Source organism: Spodoptera frugiperda, chromosome 17 (genome assembly GCF_023101765.2).
Source record: "Spodoptera frugiperda isolate SF20-4 chromosome 17, AGI-APGP_CSIRO_Sfru_2.0, whole genome shotgun sequence".
NCBI classification, from domain to species: Eukaryota; Metazoa; Arthropoda; class Insecta; order Lepidoptera; family Noctuidae; genus Spodoptera; species Spodoptera frugiperda.
Genome location: NC_064228.1, coordinates 445826 through 466018, shown reverse-complemented (window position 1 = coordinate 466018; position 20193 = coordinate 445826). Strand labels below are relative to the sequence as shown.

At 35.9% G+C, this 20193-nt stretch overlaps 1 protein-coding gene across 3 annotated transcripts in view; it reads right to left on the bottom strand.

Moving 5' to 3' along the window:
- The window catches only part of LOC118276606 (nephrin), a 284280-nt gene that overhangs the window by 96064 nt on the left and 168023 nt on the right, over positions 1 to 20193 (bottom strand). For all 3 annotated transcript variants that reach the window (XR_004783681.2, XM_035594954.2, XM_035594953.2), the window contains exons 5-6: positions 13443 to 13601; positions 238 to 313 (exon numbers count right to left, since the gene is read on the bottom strand). Coding sequence is in view for 2 of the 3 variants with exons in the window: in XM_035594954.2 (XP_035450847.2) it covers positions 238 to 313; positions 13443 to 13601 (235 nt within the window). In the remaining variant the exon portion in view is untranslated. The remainder of the gene's footprint in view (positions 1 to 237; positions 314 to 13442; positions 13602 to 20193) is intronic.

Here is a 20193-nt window from a genome sequence, read left to right as displayed (position 1 = left end):
GATTATAATTATTTTAAATACCACTGACAAAAAGTGAAGCAAAGCATTGTGAGGAAACCTGGTCTTATAATTTCTAATTATAAGTTTGAAATCGCCAACCCGCATTGAGTAAGCGTGGTGATTAATACTCAAACCTCCGTGTGAGAAGAGGTCTTTGGTCAGCAGTGGCCACTTGTAGGCTGTTGATGTGATTATATTTAAGTTATTGTTAAGTAAGTAGGAGTGTAGTAAACTAACCTGGATATAGTAGTGTACCGCATCGCTTTGGGGTTTCCATTCGGACTCTCCACTTCTCTTATTTCTTCTTTTGACACTGAAACAAAGAAAACAAACATTTATTAATCAACAATACTTGCATTATTAGATTAACAAAAAGGAGAAGGTTTCTTAAGAACGCTGTAACCAAATCTTTTTTTTTTTTTGAACAAGCCCGCCACAACCTCCCATACCGCTGCAACTCCTGTAAGCCAGGATCTACAGTAGATACAACCATGAAAAGACCGGAGCATTGAAGTCCGGTGCGTCCCAGGGTCATGAATAACTGTCTTGGATACTGCAACAAAATAAATCAGAAAATATTATTAGAGAAGAAGAAAATGAAAACGATAGTTTCCACTTTCCTGTGAAATTTAACGCAGAAACCAAATAATTTAACCGCCGTACTCAAAGTCATTTAATGGTTACTTAATCCCGCCCACAGCAATTGTTTCCTATATAAAATCGTTACTAAGGAATAGTTTATGTAATCACTAAATGTCTTTGAGTGCGACTGTAAGTATCCTTTACTATAACCTACTGACGTGACATTAAGACAAAATATGACGTCACAAACTCACATCGTTCACGCCAGACATGAAACCCGGCACCTCACACTAATTACCCACCCTAGAGACCACTCAACCACTCAACCAGTTTAACAATACAAAACAAAAGTAAATTAATCACAACATTTTAGTCGCCGGGGGAAACTAGAAGTGATTAACATTTTCATATAAACAAGACAGTGGAATGTTAAAACTAACTGGTAAACTGTAAAGGCAGTTTCAGACATTAACATAACTACATATTTTAAGCGAGCGCTTTATTCCGCCGTTGTAAAGGTGGGATCACACGCAGGGGGACGCTTGTACGTAATTTAAGCTATCTACGTACTGACAGTGGCCCGGTGAGGCTGTAGGGGGGACCTGCTTCTTAATTATTACTTAGGATTCTTTTTTGGGTATGCAATGTTTGTGTGCTTTTTAAGTGTAGTTAGTGAGAAGTATAATATAATGGTATAGTATTTTTTAATTACTTAACACTTATAGTGCATTGTTTTACGCTTTTGCAAAAAGAAAATGCAATTTATTATTAACATTAGTAACTGTTTGACGAAAAACTAAACTAGTTTCATACCATGCTAGAGGCTCATATTGACGTGAAATTTGAGTCGCGCGACAATCGCAGAGAGAATTGAAGAAAAAGAGTTAGTGAGTCGATAACATAATAATTAATTTAGTATCCCTCACGAAATTTATAATAAAGCGACCTTATACATATAGACTAACTGGTGTCGACTAAAACTAAAATGAAATAAACAATAAAATTAAAAACTACACCCTCGCATCACCAACACAAGTTAAATTCCAAACTTTACCATTTACCAGTGGACGAGTAAATAAACAGCAACCGCAACAAACACAGCCCTCACCACATTTCACATAATAATACGAAGAGACATCTACGTCACAACATGACATTGAACAGAAGTAACAAAAAAAAGCAACGTAATAATATGAAGAGACATCTACGTCACAACATGACATTGAACAATTCCAAAGTCCGTGCTACTACTGAGAAATTTTAAACCGAAAATACCCCAGCAATACTTTGCCCGACTCGGGAAACGAACCCGAAACCCCTTGTTCGGCAGTCGCACTTGCGACCACGCGACCAACGGAGCAGTCAACCAGCAGACCAAGTAACAAAACACACAGAGAAATTTCCTTCTAAGAAAAAAAAAATCGGGAAATATCCCGCGTATCGCGTGCTCACAATAGTGATGACGTCACAGTAGTGTAACGCGCGACCTCTGGCGCGAATTTGTCGAAACGCTGCCATTTTGTAGCGACTAAAGTGTTCTGTTACATTAATGTTCTGTTTGTAGTCTGAGACGCATATTCGTTGTTTGGGTGGGTTTATGTGAAGGGATGGTGAAAGAAATAGTTTAGGAAGATTTGAGATGTAAGTTTAATAGAAAAATGAGAGATACAGATGAATTTTATGCCCGAAAGGGCAGAGGTACACATTACGGCACGTGATGCTACTGTATAATGTAAGTTAAACCCACTTTTCACCATTTGTGTTACAATTCCCGTGCAATAGGGGGTGAGCCTATTGCCATACACTGGGCACAATTACAGACTCCGTGCTACTACAAGGCCTATTTTTTTGAGGTGGGAAAAGCATCTAATGACTTCTCCCGCCTTAGACGAGGCGAGAAGGAGTATCAGACTATTACTGACTAAAAACCACCCCGTTCCTACTCCTGCTTTTCCAGCCGGAACCCCGGTAACCCGCTAAGTAGTCCGCAATTCCCGAGTCTATCTTAATTTAAAGGTTCCAGAAACAAACTCTTAAAAATGCCTTATATTTTATAAGATTATGGATAGACACAAAGTAAATATATTAACAAAAGTAAATACAAAAGTTCATCTCATTTATCTCGCATATTAATTTTCTGCGTATCGACAAAATCAAAAGAGTTGGTACAGTGGCTTGTTACGATAATATGAACAAGAAATCATTCTGTTCGGTGAGGGTAAGAATAATATTTGCTCATCGAACGGAGCCGAAGTCTCGCAGTTATCGGAATTAAGTGAACTGATTTAACACGTAATAGTCGAAGTAATTGTTTATTTTTAACCGACTTCCGAATAAAAGGAGGGTTCTCAGTTTGATTTGTGTGTATGTATGTTTGTGCGCGATTATCTCAAGTTTGGTGGAAGCGATTTTGATGTGGTTTTCGGAAAAGTATTTTTTAGACTTAGGAGGTTTTAGGTATATTACCCGACTTAAAGAAATGGAGGTTCGTACTAAAGTAAAGTAGTAGTTTCAAAAGTTAATACTTTTGACGGCGATTCCATTTTTCTATTGACGACTTTTTCTTTTTGACAGACTACTTTAAAAAATGTTTGTATTACCAAAAATTCTTAAATTCTTGGATTAATGGTGTAAAACTAGGAATTCTAGGAATTCTTGTGATTCAAACTCGTTTTTCTTCATACAAATCTACACTTTGGAACGAGCAAAGCTTGATCATAATATAAGTTACATACCAGATATAAGTTTTTCTATTTCGTTTAAATCAAAACTGACCAAAACTAACTAACTTTTCAAAGCGCTATTCAAACAAAAACCACCATAAAAATAGTCCAAAAACCAACCCAGCAGTGAAACTCAATCCACCTCGATTTGATAAAAAGATCTCGTACAATCCAAATTCCCGGATCACTGCCAAAAATAATTAATTCCCAATAAATCCCGTCACTACTGCTCCCGATCTCGAAAGCCAATTAAATATTTTAAATCTGTCAGGCCAGCTTCTGTGCAGGCGTAATGAAAATTTGGGTCCACGCTATCGAATCGAAGAGCGATGTCGATTGTATTGGACAGATCAGCTTCAGTAGTAGGTATTAATTAGTGAGAATCTTCGGCCAGAGTAAAATCTCGAACCGTTTTATTGAAAATTTCGAGCCCTCAAACTCACACTTCGATGAATTTTCATCCGCAGCAGTTTGTTTGCTTATTTTTAATTGTTAAAGGAAATTGTTAATTAATTATTGGTTTCCTGATTTTATTTTTTGGTTGTAATTTTTTTAAGGATTTCATGTGAGCTGTCTTTAACATTGGGTGAACACATGACAATATCTTACCGAGATTACTAAAAGATATTTTTATACTAAAAGATATTTTTTGAAAGCTTATTTTATTTACTTCAAGAAATTATCTAGAGATGTAGGTCTATTAACCACGTTAAAAATTCCCAATTTGAGTCCAAAACATACTTTGGATATCTTATCCAGACCTCTTTAGGCTAAAACCTACAAAAAACCCATTGAACCAAGCAGACCAATCCATTGTTACAAATCCCCACCATCCTACATTGCCCTAAATCAGTCCAATGATAAAGTATTCACAAAAACACTCCAATCTCCCTTTTATTACCCTTGACCTACATTATCAATTCACAAATAATAAATCCATATCTCAAACTACCTTTCCGACAAAAAAGTAATTTCTTTCCACAGACATTCCCAATTGTATCTTCACATTTTTGCTTGCGATATAAGTATTAATAAGTATCCATGAGCCCCCATTTACTATGAGCTTGCTTTTGGGACGACCACAAAAACTCTCTCCTCCAATAAATAGACGGTTTGAAACCACAAAACGCTCGCAAATGTCTTGTTGCTCAGCTCATGTCAGGAGTGACAGCGGAGATTGGGAGAAATATTTCTATCTATAATTTTCTTCTTCAAAAACAAGACTAAATATAAAACCCCTAAAGGACACCCACAACCGTCTGTATGTAGGATTGAATAATCACAAGTGATAGGTTAGTATTATCGGATGTCTTAATGTTTCTAGTAACTCCATAGAATGAACTTATGACTTGACAATCGATTTGACAATCGACTCGCAATCGAAATAAAAATATAATAACATTATTAGTGAAAATAATGTGTATAATAAATCCACCTTCGTGTATTTATGGCATCACCTACAGCTTACATAACATCATCAGACTTGTCATTGTCATTTAATAATGCCATCAATAACATCAGCCAAAAACAATCCATTACTTATAGGCACACGCTCAAGGGAGTGTTTGGTATAATCCCAAAATTTCGCTAGCGGCTTCGGTATTGCAGTTAGGTCACCGAAAGTTTCAAGTCTAGTGCAGTTCGTGGCTAACAGTTTTTGGACGTTGGACCAAAAATTCTCTATTTCTCTCCAACTTTCAACCACATTTTTGTCAACTATAACCACTTCAGTTTATAACTTGAACACGGAGCTACCTAAACGAGCCTTCACCATCGACCCTTTGATGGTTTCAGTATATGTATTATTGCTGCTATTATCTTCAATATATAATGTATCTATATCTTCATATTGTGATACATTATAGTATGAATTGCTTTCAAGATAACATTGGAGTTTTTCCTCAGTATTCCTATTATTAAGGCTCAATCGTGGTTTCTATTTTGTAAAGGGTTTTTACATTTTTCTTTTTGAAGCATTCATTTATAGTTTCTCTGTTTGTTCATAGTGTGGGTGTTGTTTTGATTGTGTTTGAGTGTCTTTTTAAAAGCAACTGGTATGAGGTTTTTTTATGAGTTGGGGCAAAGATTTTGGGGCTGACGTTCAATGCTCATTTTGATCATGTCTCTTAAATTTTAAGAACTGTAAAGCGACGATAAGTGATACCTAACGAAGTTTTGGTTTTCATAAACTTATAAGTGATTCCTGTATTACAGGTTAAGGATTCGTTTTGGTGCTCCCTCGTCATAAGTTGCTCATAGTGAGGAGATTTTAGGGGTGATTAGTGAAAACGACCGTAAAGTGAATGTTCGTGATTATTATATCGTCTTCAATATTATATTGTATAAAGGTATGTATATCGTCAATGTAATCCCGTCTCTCTTGTAATTCATACGAACATTGTTCATCTATTTCTCCATATATTACATTATTTGTTTCATCTTTCCTCAATATATTAGTTGAGGTTTCCGCATACTATATTTATATTACTCGCACGGAGGCACGAATACAGCTTTTCTTAGGCTCATCATATTTTTATTCGTTGCCATGGTTACGGGTATGTATAAAATGTATCAACGAAAAGGGGTCTATTGACAAATATTGGACACAATTTGAAATCCCAAGGTTGATAGATAGTCGATTCCAAGATTATTTTGCTTGAATAATTTGGTTGGTCAGAAGAGTAACTGTCGAGCACGGGGTTTTGTGTTCCTGGGTCGGCCATTTTTTTTTTGACTTAAGCTAGTATCGAATTTAGAGGTACTGTGAACAATAAGGAAGTGGTTACCGGTATTTCTCGAAAATTTGGCGAAATATACAAACGCTCAATAATATTATTTCAGTTCTCTGAAAAGGTACAATTTCTAACAATAAAATTGGGCCAAAGATTAAATATAGGTAGGTAACGAAATTTTCTTCGAATCGCTAATTTATTTTGTTTAACATCGAATAAAATGCTATTGTACTATGTAACCTCAATGTTATTTTACAAAAGCGGTCATTTTAATATTCCTAGAATTTAAAATTTCGGTCTAGATTTTTTTTACGTTTTGGAAATTTTAAAGTAGTTACGATTTTTTTAATTATATTGTCACAGGTATGTATGGTATTTTCATGAGTTAAATAGGTACATTTAAAATTGTATAACTAATTTTAAAATATAAGCAGCGAGCCTATAGCTTAATGCCAGCCATTATAATACTCCTTAATGACTTAATAATACCTTGCCCGTCTCAAGAATCGTACTCAAGACCTTTTGTTCTGTAGTAAACTGACTATTGTAATGCGTATAAAGTGGGAATGCGAGAAATGTAAGAAACAAATGAAAAATAGGACTTATTACATCTTTAAATTGGCAAAAGATATTCAAAGATTTAATCATAATATTAGATCTTGAGACGGGATATTTACTATGTTTATCTGTGTCTATGAACTATGAACATAGTAAATATCCCGTCTTAAGTTCTAATATTATTGTTAGTGACCATGTCAGTTTAAAAACTTATAAGTATCATATATTATATCAATTCTCCAAAGTTAAAATCGTTTAGATGACACGATTACAACATCAACTTTTTGTTATTTAGTTATAAGTTCAATATATGTATTTTTTTTTTAAAGTTTTATCATACACCACAAAACAAAAATATTACTAAATAATTGACCTGAAGGCCATCACAGACCTGGCTAGTAACTGTAACCCACTAGTAAACCAATAATTGAACTCAGTACCCCCAGCTCAGCTCTCACTAACACAACACAACACAAACCAAAACAAACACACCAAGTCATTACCAAAACATATGTCATGGACAGACAAACATACACAATTTTTGTATGCGTAGGAAGCGAGCTTACTCCATAATAATATATCTTCAATCGTAACTTCTTAATACGAATAAGGGATCAAATTAAAACTTCAACGATTTCCCGTTGTCAAGAGTGGGAAGTGGGAAGTGGGAGGAGGGGGGTCTGGTCTGACTTTTTTCCCCAATACCTCGGCTGCGAAGTTATATGGATATCTATACAGCATGCAATTATTGGTGGAACCGTGTTAGTGAGTTAGGTGGTACTGGATGTGGCTTGTGATTTTATGTTTTAAAGTGACATCTATGCCTTATAATATAGGGTTTTAATTGGTTTGGTTAAATGAAATGTTATTATTGAAATGTTATGACTGAAGTATGTCAATTAGATCGATCTACAGGGCTCTAAACAAGAGGGAGGCTATCTACCTATATCATAATCTAACAATATTTACTTTAAAATTTTTCATAAAATGCTCATTTTCATTTTTTTTTTTTTTAAAAAAAATATTGCCCCACACTAGGATTTTCTCCTGTGTCGTGGGTGCGTTTACAAACATACAAGTTCACATACACATGACACCCAGACCCGAAACAACAATTTGTGGATCACACAAAGAGTTGCTCCGTGAATCGAACCCGCTACCCGTTGCGCGGCAGCCAGTTGCCCAGCCACCGCACCAACCGTGCAGTCATTATTGATAGCTGCATTTAAAATTATTTATAATAATTATGCACCTAAACGCACTCAAGTGAATTTGTCATTTAAGACTACAAAACGTACGTAAATATCGCTTTCCTGCCAATTTATAGTCTGTGGGAACTGTGTCGGACTAATTGTCGACAATATGCTGGATGAAACGCGATCCTACGACAAAACTGTTACAAATACGACATAAAAAAGAATTTGTATTTACTCTGAATTTGAGATTACAATTATTTTGTGAGACCCCTCTATTTCTATACTAATTAGAAATCTGTTGTAGTACAAATATATTAAACAGCACTTTTTTTAAGGGGGATAATCATCCAATGACTTCTTACGCCTTAGGTGAGGCGAGAGGGAGTGTCAGACTCTTACTGACTAAAAACCACCCCGTTCCTACTTCTGCTTTTCGAGGCAGAGCCCCGGTGTCAGACTCTTACTGACTAAAAACCACCCCGTTCCTACTCCTGTTTTTCGAGTCGGAGCCCCGGTAAACCCGCTAGGTAGTCCGCAGCTCCGGATCAGGGATCAGCCCTACTAGGCCCCATCGGTTAAATAACACCCAAAATCTATAGCTAAGACGTAAAACAGAGAAAACATTGAATAATTTACTTAAACTTAGTACTTTGTCTTTAAAAACTAACTTGCGTCATAGGCCACTACTGATTATTTGTTTTCACAGTAAAAACTATTCTCTCTATATATATTTTTTAGAAAAAACACTGAATACTAACTATTCCAATAATAAATTATGTTGTACAATGGAAAATTCCAAATACTGTCCGACTGCTCTTGAATAACAACTATTTTCATACCTGATATATAATCCTACCTATCACTATTCATTTTTCCTGGAATGAAACTAAAACGGGATTATGTTTCTGATCTAATCATATTATGGTAGACTCTCACTTATTTTACCTACATACATAGTATAAACTAATAAACAAACTTTAATTTTTTTTCGTGTTAACTGGGCATGGAGTTTAAAATATATTCAGAATACATTAAAGGTGATTCCAATTGTTTTTATAAAGTCTAAAGTCATAGAATCATAAAAAGTCATCGCAGGTCCGCTCACACCTCCGCCCAGTAAGGCTAATGGCCGATCCGGAGCTGCGGACAACGTAACAGGTTACCGGGGCTCCGGCTCGACAAACAGGAGTAGGAACGGGGTGGTTTTTACTCAGTAAGAGTCTGACACTCCCTCTCGCCTCGCCGAGGGCGGGAGAAGCCATTGGATGATTTTCCCCCTTAAAAAAAAACAGGTGGTCATGCGAAAGCACTCGATTTTATTTTTATTTAAAATAAAACTAAGAAACAAATAAAAAACAGCCACATCTAGTGAACGTATCAACCGAGATCTCTAGTGATGCAACTAACAAATATCGACATCTAATATTTTATGCCGCGGGCTCACACAGCGTGTAGTGACGTGCCACAATATCGAGGTTTTTTTCATTAATATTTGTCAGTAAACTTAGGCATCACTTCACTTTATTTTATTCTGTTTAATATGCGAAAAATTTGAGATGGATACGGCTTGTGGTTTCTTGGGCAAAATGGTTTATGTTTTTGGGAAAGAAAGGAGGAAAGTTTGTGTCACTTGTCATTTGATGTCAGTCAGTAAGTCTGAATATTGGGTGCGGATATTGATTGAATCTATAATATTGTGAAAACGAGCCTTTCTTCAATGTTTAGTATTATTATATGAAGATATTGCATTTGAGTTAACTCCGTTAGTTGAAAAGACAACAATCTAGATTGGACTAACCTTAGATCTAGTTTCGTAAAATATTGTCGAAAATAAATAAAGACTGATAACTGTTGGTGAAGCGAAAGAGGTATGTAAGAGTCATAGCAATTGGCGTTCCATTGTCTTCGTCTATCCCCATGAAAGACAGGCGTGAGGTTATGTATGTATAATGTCTGAAGAACCAAAGCTCTTAATCTGCCTACAAATCATTGGTCGTGATCATTTATGTATCGATTATGCCTAAATTCTGTAACAGTGCTTAACTTTTTACTTAAGCCTCTTAATTTCCAATGTAAATAATTAAACAAAAACTATAGCAATCAAAAAGTAATTACACTATAACAGCTCTGCCCCTCCGACACAACAAGCGTAATTTAATTTAATAAATTCAAGTAGACACACAAACCACCTGTTCCAAACAATAAACCAATATTAAAACCATGAATTAAATTAATAAAACAATCACTATTAACGATTGCTTTATCGCAAAACGAGTGTGAAACTATCGATATAACCGAAAACTTGTTTAATTAATTATCGAGCAGACGAAGCGAGCCAATTAGTGTTGAGCCACCCAATTATCGATGAAGTTGATTAAATAAACTAATATTAAATCTGTGTTGTACGAGTCGCGGTTGTGAGTTATGTGGGGGGAATAGTGATGGGGTTCGTGTCGAAATTAATTATCGATAAAGTGGATATTAGACACTTAGCAATGGGGGGCAGAAGAGTAGCTTTATTTTGTTTGACCTGATCCAGAACATATGTATGTCTGTCTGTTTTTATGTTAAACTTATTGTGACATTTACTACAGTAAATAATAGGAGACGAATCATAAAAGAAATATTGGTATACTTTTGGCTTTAACTTTACTATTAATCAAAACACTAATAATCTTTTACCCTACTCAAAAAATGAACTGAAAATATCACCAGCAGTCATAAAATCATATCCTTATTTTTAGCGTATAGTATAAAATAAATAAATAACACAAGCACATAACTAAAGTTGAACACACACAGGTTGGGGAAGTTTGGTCCAATTTCAGTTTGTAACTAGCGCTAAGTTAGGATTTCCAAAATAACTTTTGTTTAACGAAACATGAAACGTATTTTAACCCAGGCTAGAATAAACTAATGATGTTATAAGTATATTATGTATAGTATGACGTCTGCTGTTTCTCAGAAATTAAATAATTAAACTATACCTATTTATATACATTTTTAAATCATTACTTCGCCACAGTCTGTGTTTCCTGAAGGGATGGCGTGGGTGTCTGTAAGTCCCGAGTGAATAGGTTTGCTTATGGGCAGACGTGCTCCATCGTAGGCTGCATCATCGCTTACTACCAGGTGAGGCAGTGGCCCAAGGTAGACCTTTCACATTTCGACGGATTACAATAATAAAAAAATCTCTTATTTTTCCTCGGCCCACGAAATAATTAATCTGATTGAACTGAATGCAACTATAGAATATAGCCAAAAAATCACATGACAACGAAAACCTTTTGTTCATATACGATAATATTGTATAACGATAACACTGAACCATGACAATAAACCACACACGACTTTATTCTACAAAAATGAAACAACAACAGCAGTAGCTTTCCCATCCCTAATCTTTAGCACATAAACAAAACATAACAAATCCTTGTACCGCCCGCAAGCCGAACAGAAACAAAAATCAAAACTCAAAAACGATTTTTCGGGTCAGTAAGTAAGCTACGAATATTTCTTGAATATTCCAGAGTTGCCCAGTGGATAGACTTCTATATACTGGGTAGTATTGCCCAGTAGATATACCGATGTATACTTGATCTGTTATTAATTGGAAAAACCTGGGCGAATGGCGGAGCGTTATTGGATTTTTTTTAATCCTTTCACAGACCGATTGGATTAAAAGCATCGATATTTATTTTGCTGTTTCAGAGATGTTACACACTGGTATCTTTTTATCTTTATTTTACTTTGCTGTCTAACCTATTGCTGGATACAGTTTAAATGTGAAAAATGGTAAAAATCACAAATACCTGATTATTAATTGAATACTGCAATTTTTCGTTCTCTTTTTTAACAGACTTTTTAAATCAAAGAAACCGTTATAAAAACATTATGTTTATTTTAAAACATATCGGACTTACAAAAAAAACACCTTTCATTTTCAAACATTTGTGGTAAAAGCCGGTAAACGAGCCGACGAATGACCTGGAGGTAAGCAATCGCCGCCACCCATGGGCATCCGGAACACCAGAGGGGTTACGTTAAGTGCGTTGCCGGCGTTTTGTGGGTTGGGAATTTAAGGGGTGTTGAGAAATTGGGGATGGAGAAGATGAGAAGAGGGGTAATTGGACCTCCGGTAACCTCACTCACACAACGAAACATAACGCAAGCGTTGTTTCACGTCGGTTTTCTGTGAGGCCGTGGTATCACTCCGGTCGAGCCGGCCCATTCATCGTGGTCCATGATTATCATAAAACATCGATCTCTAGTTTACTACACCTCCAGAAACCTACAGTTTCAGTATTCCTTCAGTAACCACATACATACACAGCTAGAACTGTGTAATGTTTTCGCAGCCCAGTTTCTGTGCAGTTACTGTGTTTATCGAGAGCGTTCCTATTTCCTACACGTTTCAATTAACTAACTGCCGTGAGAGTCTATTGCATCGTTTGTTTATCGTTCCCTAGTAGATAGGTACGGGTGCCAAGAATAGGGTCTTAAGTTGAATTGGTAGTTTAAGTAAAATTGTTTTTTATTTTACATTTGATGGGTCTACGTTTGGCCGCTATCTCGTCTGATGGTATTGATATTTTCATGATGTGATAACATAACATTATTATAATTTTAGAAGCAGGTTTGTCATCGTCATGCCTTTCATCTCTGAAGGTACCCTACTTGGCACAATGTACACCCACTTTTCATCATTTGTGTTATAAGTCGCATGTAATAGGGGGTGAGCCTATTGCCATATACCGGGTACAATTCCACACCCTATGGTAACACTGAGAAATTTTCGAAAATCCGAAAAATTAACATTTACCCTTTGTGTGACTCGGGAATCGAACCCGAGACCCCTTGGTCGGAAATCGCACTTGCGATCACTCGACTAACAAGGACATCATACTACATGTAGGATACAATTAATAAAATTAAATAAACGTTAACTATCAAGTTTTTAAATATGTTTTCTTTAGAAAATCTTTAGTTCTTTCCAGACTCAAACACAATACAGTCAAGTATTACAATAGCCTAGAATTTTGTCTAGAATCTCCTCCAGCATCTTGTAAAGTGAATTTTCAGAAATAGTTTCATCACTAGCATACTGAAAGATGTTCAAGTCCCACGGGGTCCTCTAGAGGTGTGCTGTCGACATATCGACAACTTTACTTCGATACTGGCCAGTCCCTAGTGGTAGTGTTGCGATTCGCAGAAGCTTTACTTTTATTTTATCGAAAAAGTTATTTCTGTTTTAGGTCATGAAGTAACATTTTTAGTGTCTATAGTTAAAACTAGTTCATGCCTGCGGTTTCGCTCGAATGGATTACAAATTCTGTGACAAATAAAAGTCCATTCAAAATTGGTCCAGGTATTTCAGAGATTAGCGAAAACAAATAGACCGATAACCAGAGCCACAGTCGCACGTTAGTATGTATAATCCGGGAACTGACAGCCGATCTCTCTCCCAATCTTCCCAATCTTCCCTATCCCCGATTCCCCAGCAACCTTTAAATTCCTAACTCCCAAAAGGCAACGCACTTGTAACGCCTCTGGTGTTTCAAGTGTCCAGGGGCGGCAGCGATTGCTTACCATCAGGTGATACGTCTGCTCGTTTACCGGCGTGTCCCATAAAAAAAGAAGTATCTCCTTACCTTTATCCCCCTTCAGCTCCACATTGCCCCTGAACCAGACGATCCTGGCTGCAGGCTTGGCGTTCTTCACCAGGCACTCCAGTGACACATCCTCGCCTTCCTTCACCTCCAGCTTCGAGTTGGCTGGGTGATTCGTGATCTCCACTGCGTTTGGAGGTGCTGTGGACAAAGGAAAATGTATTTTAGTTAGCATGATTTTTGAGTTGGTTTTTGTTTGATGTAGATATGCTTATATTCTACACCACCCATGGTCCCGCAGGTGACGAAAGGACTACATATTTATTAGAGACCGGGCAGCAATATTCTCTTATAAACCTTATCCTATTAAATTGCGATCTCCAATCCGTTTGTTAAGTGTGTTTATAGAAAAGGCCTATAGTTTTTCTTTTCTTTTAACCCGGCGTCATGGGGGTGGAAAAGTGTTACACGGACGTTGGGGTGGGTCTCACAGACCCTTTCATAATGTCGAAATTATTTCAATAAATTTATAAATAATAAAGACTATTTTTATGCGTGTTTATATTGTTGGGTATATTTGTGATTAAATAAAACACTAATATTATGTTATATTATGTTTTAATTATATATAATAAAATTAAAAAAAGGAACTAAAATTTTCAACAAACATTTTCTCTTCTACTTAAATGTTCTGGTTCTGACATTTTGTCGCAAAGGCCTCTTATTCCAGTTTGTTCCGTCTTTGCCATGATAAAAGTCCGAAGAATTATCATGGTTTACGTATGAAGAACTAGACGATTCGGATGTAAATTGCTCTTCTCGCGAACGATTTTTATGCAATCGAATAGACAGTGGAATATCATCATTATCAGACTCTGAGATATCCTGTTCTGTGTCAATTGAAATACTACGCTCACTCAAGTGATCTTCTTCGTCACACACATCCTGGTCTGACAACTCAGTATCAGAATCAGACTCTTGTAAAATTGCCAGAATACACTGTCGTTCAGCCTCTTCACGGTCCATTTTTTACTAAGTACCTACAAAAAATACAAATAAAATACATTGAACTATATATAACCAGCTACAATTGTAAATAACAATAAAAAATCTAAGATAAAAATTATAAAAACACAGATAATAAGTTAAACAATATGTATACATAATGGCGCGAAATTGTTACACTGATTGCGGGGATGGGTCTCACGTACCTTTTTTAACTTTGTGCACCTGTATCTCCCACTGCGGCCGTGGCACGACTATCGTTTAGCTTGCGACGCATTGGACAACTCAACAGCTCCAGCTATTGAGAAGAGCAGCAACGTCGCACGCATAGTAACCGAACTACAAGCGAAATAAAATGTGGTGGGTCACACAGACCCAACCCCCATGACGCCGGGTTAAACTACGTTGCCCTACATTACGATTTTTTTCTGTGTCGTGGGTGCGTTTACATACAAGTTCACATACACATAACACCCAGGCCCGAACCAACAAATTTTGGATCACACAAAGAATTCCTCCTTGCGGAAAGCGAACCCGCTACCCGTTGGCAGCCACTGCACCAACCGTGCAGTCAATACATTCAGCAGTTGAGCTGTAATGGGTGATCATAATACTTTAACCAACCAGGGATTGGAACCTCCAATACTTAATCCAACAGTTCATTATAAAACCACTCAACTCAAAATAAAGTAATAGATTAAAGCGTGTCTGTGTGTCTACAACAAAACTACGAGGAATACAATTTCCTACTTTATATTGTGTTTGTTTAAACAAACAAACAAACAAACTAGTTACAACTGTTTTGTTTTGTTATTTGTTTTTTAGACAGAGTAAAGGTAGGTGCTATCTTAGCTTGTAAGGACTATTGAGGCTTTTGATTCGATTCCCAAGGCAGTCAAGGATAATTAAGTAAGATAACCAATATTACAAATTAATATAGAAATGACGTATTTACTCCTACTCCTAAACTTTAATTCGTTTTATCTAAGTATTGTTATCTTCTATGACAAAATAAAAAAATACGTGCCTAATATTTTTTCTATACCTAACTGACGGACTAAATACATTTTTAATTTTCGTACCCCGTCATCATCTCTATTATAATAGTATTCAAAATTCACCAGTAAATAAACATTAGCCACGCACACCTGACTTTATCATTACGAACATAATTTAATTAATAATTCAAAAAGCGTAAATTATTATTAATCACGGCAGCCATTTTGTAGGCGGGTATTAAAAACCAAAAGTCGTAAATTAAATTATAATCCCCCGGATGTCGGGGAAATCATTCATTTTTGCGAATCGCCTTTGATTTAAGGAAAGTCCTAAAAATAACGCAAGCAAAATACAAGGATTTGGACGGGTGCCTCCATAGTTATATAGTCATAAGCGCATTGTTAACTAAGGGATCTTGAGCTGGATTCCCGGTTTAGGCTAAGAAATAACAAATTTCTTATCGATTAAAAAAATAGTAATACCTAAGTAGTAATAGCTTTTTTTGAGTGGGAAAATCATTCAATTCAAACAAGGTAGAAGAGGTCCTACCTTGGGTTAGGCGAGAGGCGAGAGGGAATGTAAGACTCTTACTGTCTATAAACTTCCCTGTTCCTACTCCTGCTTTTCGAGCCGGAGCCCCGGTAACCCGCTAGGCTGTCCGCAGCTCCGGGTAGCAATAATAGCTTGGAGTATGAAATTGTAATAGTTTCATATAGAGCTGATGAAACTGAACTGAACTGACAATGCGACGTTTGCATATAAAAAAAAACATTTATGCAAAAGAAATACAGATTTTAGTGAACGATACATAAAATATAACTATCAAGAGAAATTCAAAATGGAAGTACATTCAGAAATGAGGATCGGTCAGCATTTCTCAAATCCAGTTTCCAAATCGTATTGAATCTAATATGGCGGAAGATTTTGCAGATAAAAGAGCTCTCTACTACTAAATGTTGTATGAATTTCAGTTTATTTCGGTGAACTAAATAATATCTATATATCTACCAGTTGGTTAGTTAGACTAGTATTTATACTTTTATGGAAGAGGGGGCAAACTAGTAGATGGGTCACCTGATGGTAAGCGATCAACGCCGCCCATGGACTCCCGCGACACCAGAGGAGTCACAGGTGCATTGCCGGCCTTTTCAAAAGGAGTACGCTCTTTTCTTCAAGGTTTGAAGGTTGTACCATATTATAGATAAGCAAAAATAGATAAGCAAAAAGTCTACCATTTAGTATTCAACAAAAAAGCCGCTGACGAAATCAACTATTATAATCCTGTATACGATTTTTTTATTGTTTTGTATTGCATAGAATTGGTACCACCTACCAAAAAAACAAATTATAATCACTTCCCAGTCTTCAAAATACGTTTATAAAATATCAAATTCCTATCGTAGCTTTATCAAAACAAACAAACAATACACCTTCACATTTGCAACTTATAATACCTATAGATAGTAAGATAAACAATCTCCAATTGATCTCAAACTTCAAACAAAACCTTATCCCCACTTTGTAGGGATACTTTTCACGGTTGTAAGTATTGTGTGAAGTTGAATATTATAATGTAATTGTAACCGAACTCGAGCTGGTACCTGCTACAAACATTTATAAACAGAGACAGTTTTTGAGGTAGAGTATGAGCTGAAGCGATTTTCTGGTCAAATATATTCTCTATAGAAAATCCTGCCTACAACGTCACGCCTTTTATCCCCGAAGGGATAGGTAGAGGTGTACATTACGGCAACGTAATGCCGCTGTACAAAGTGCACTCACTTTTCACCATTTGTGTTATTAGTCCTATGTGATAGAGGGTGAGCCTATTGCCATATACATTCTTTATATGAATCTCATTATGACTTTATTCTTATTCGGCATATGCTTAGTTAGCTATAAAACAGTTTATACTTTTTAGTTACATTTCTAAAACAGGGACATCAGCAAAGGACTTTAATCGCCGGTGGCTCCATCTATGAAGCGCGAAATTTGTTTTATAGTAATTGGGTAGTTTATAATTTTAAATATGCGTACTCAATAGAAACTAGATCATCATAAGTAATTGGTCATTATAGTACACTTTATATTCTGAAAAAAATGTAACAAATAGAGGTATGTAGTGTAGTACACCTTTTTACAAAAAGCCTTATAATGTATTGATCTAAAATAAACTAATCCAAACATGACACCACGACTATAAAGACACTTAGTCCCACTTATTCACAATTTTGAAGTACCAGAAACTATTTTCTAAATATACCAACATCAAAATAGGTGTGGAGAAGTGACCGTGGACCGTGGCCGTGGGCGTGGGCGTGGACAACGCTGCCCACTTGTGACTTGCGGTTGTAACCGGATATTGTTGGCTGACAAGCGACGCTACACAAAGGTGGGAAACCGACTTCGTTGCGGTCTGTGCCACTTCATATTGGTTTGTGTTGCCAGATAAAGATGAGTGAATGAATAGGGTGAGGTTCGATTTGGTAAATCAAAAGACGATAAAATACTGTTTTTTATTATGTATACATATGATTAAAATACATAGTATACTAAGACTGCACGGTTGCTGCAACGTGTAGTGGTTTCGATTCCCGTTCGACTCTTTGTGTGATCCACAAAATGTTGTTTCGGGACTGGTTGTTATGTGTATGTAAACTTGTATGTTTGTAAACGCACCTAAGATACAGTAGACAACCCTAGTGTGGGGCAACGTTTTTAAAACAAATATTATGGAATCCCTTATATATTTCGTATATTTCTGTCCTTATCACACTCCAATCAAATTACAAATGCAAGAGAGAGATGTCCATATTATCTAAGCTACGTCATCATAAATCTTCATCTAGTGGAGAATGAACATACTTTTTGAATAAGTTAAAAAGTAATTATTTATCAAGGAAAAATATTTGTAAGTAGGTACTTTTTAATTAAATTTTAGAGACTAACATTAGGTACTTTCCTTGTCACAATATTATAGGTTCTTTTAATGATATGTCAAACACAGATCCGATTTCAATGTAAAGCCTTGAAGACTGACATTGACTTATAAATCAAGGTTTAGTCTAAAATAGTCTGCGGATATTAGTAAATGTCATTAGAAATAACGAGATCAATCAAAATTGATGTCATTGGTGATACCTACATCTCATAATAATTATTTTGGTGTAACACTAGTATTTTCTCCTGGGTGCGTTTACAAATATCCAAGTTCACATGCACATGGCACCCAAACTCAAAACAACAATCATCTAGCTTCACTGACAGACTGACTGACGGACAATTCAATTCAACGGTTCAAAAGTGCCCAATTTAGTATTAATTGCTTTGACTTTGACTTTGTGGATTACACAAAGGGTTGCTACATGTGGGAATCGAACCCTCTGCGCGTTGCGTGGGAGCCGGTTGCCCAGCCAAATTGAGTGTACCTACTTATTTAATATAATGACACGACTCAAGAATATTTCATTATCAGTAGTATTGTAGAATAGAGCTTGCGAATACTATAGTCCATTTAATATTTAAGTTCATTTTATAATCATTACTTAATCATAAATCAAAACATAATCCCCACAAAACGAAACGTAGCATTAAATAATATGAATATTGCAAGCACTCGCACCATATCAATATTCCGTATGTAACAGATTTTTGGTACATAGAGCATAACCCGCGTTGCCATGGTAACGGGGGTGGGTACATTCTAACAATAAAATATGGATAAGATTATAGTGCGGGTATTATTCGTAATATACGAGCGTTTTTACAGCGGGTGGGGGGATATAGGCTAGTGGGGGAATTGGGGTAATTTGAGGGAAGAGCATTTTTTAGGAAACTCGTTGCGGTTATAGTGTTATTATAATGTTTTAGGATTCGTTGTTGTTTTTAGTTTAGTTTAGTGTGTCTGGTATATTAAAATGAAATAGATATTTGCCAAGTATGTATAAAAATATTTTTGATTGTAGAAAAAAATATTTATTAGTTTCGACGCGGTAGCATGATGAAGCATGTTATCAAACATTTTAGTATAGATTTTTTTTTTGAAAAAGCTCAGTAATATTTTGCCCGACCCGGGAATTGAAGCCGAGACTCCTTGTCTGACAGTCGCAAGTCGAACAGGAATCGAACCCGAGACCCCTTGCCCGCACCAGCCGCACTTGCGACCACTCAATTAACGGGAAAATGTTATGTATGTATGTAATTAATTCTAATAATTACAAGAATAAATTAAACACCTAATTACATACTAAAGATGTGCCAACCGACGACTCTCCCTTAATTTGATCCGATCACTTATTCTGAACGTATCTCGCAAAGTTTCCGAGAGAGCGAAAGAAAGAAAAAAAAAGGTCTAACGAATAAACAGTTTCTGAGTTAGTTTAGTAAATGTTTATACGAAACTTGAATTGTAAGTGGATAATACAATGTATATTATTATACATGTATATTATACATATACATGGTTTGGTTGTATAAAGAGGGGGTGTTAAAATGTTTAGAATCCCATTTTAGTACTGAAAAGTATAGTCACATCCAAGCTTTGAACAAGGTATGAGGCTTATCCATATTAAATAAGAATAGAACTAAAATAAACCATAGAAAAATAAGATGTAGAAAAAAATATACTTTAGTTTTTTATTTGGTGAAACCAAATCGACAAATCTATTTTGGAAAGATGTGCTATAAAATCAATCGATGGTTAGTCACATATCAAAGATCATTGATCAATGAACAAAAAAACGAAATAATTACAAAAAAAAACCTCAATACCAAATAATCACAAACACCT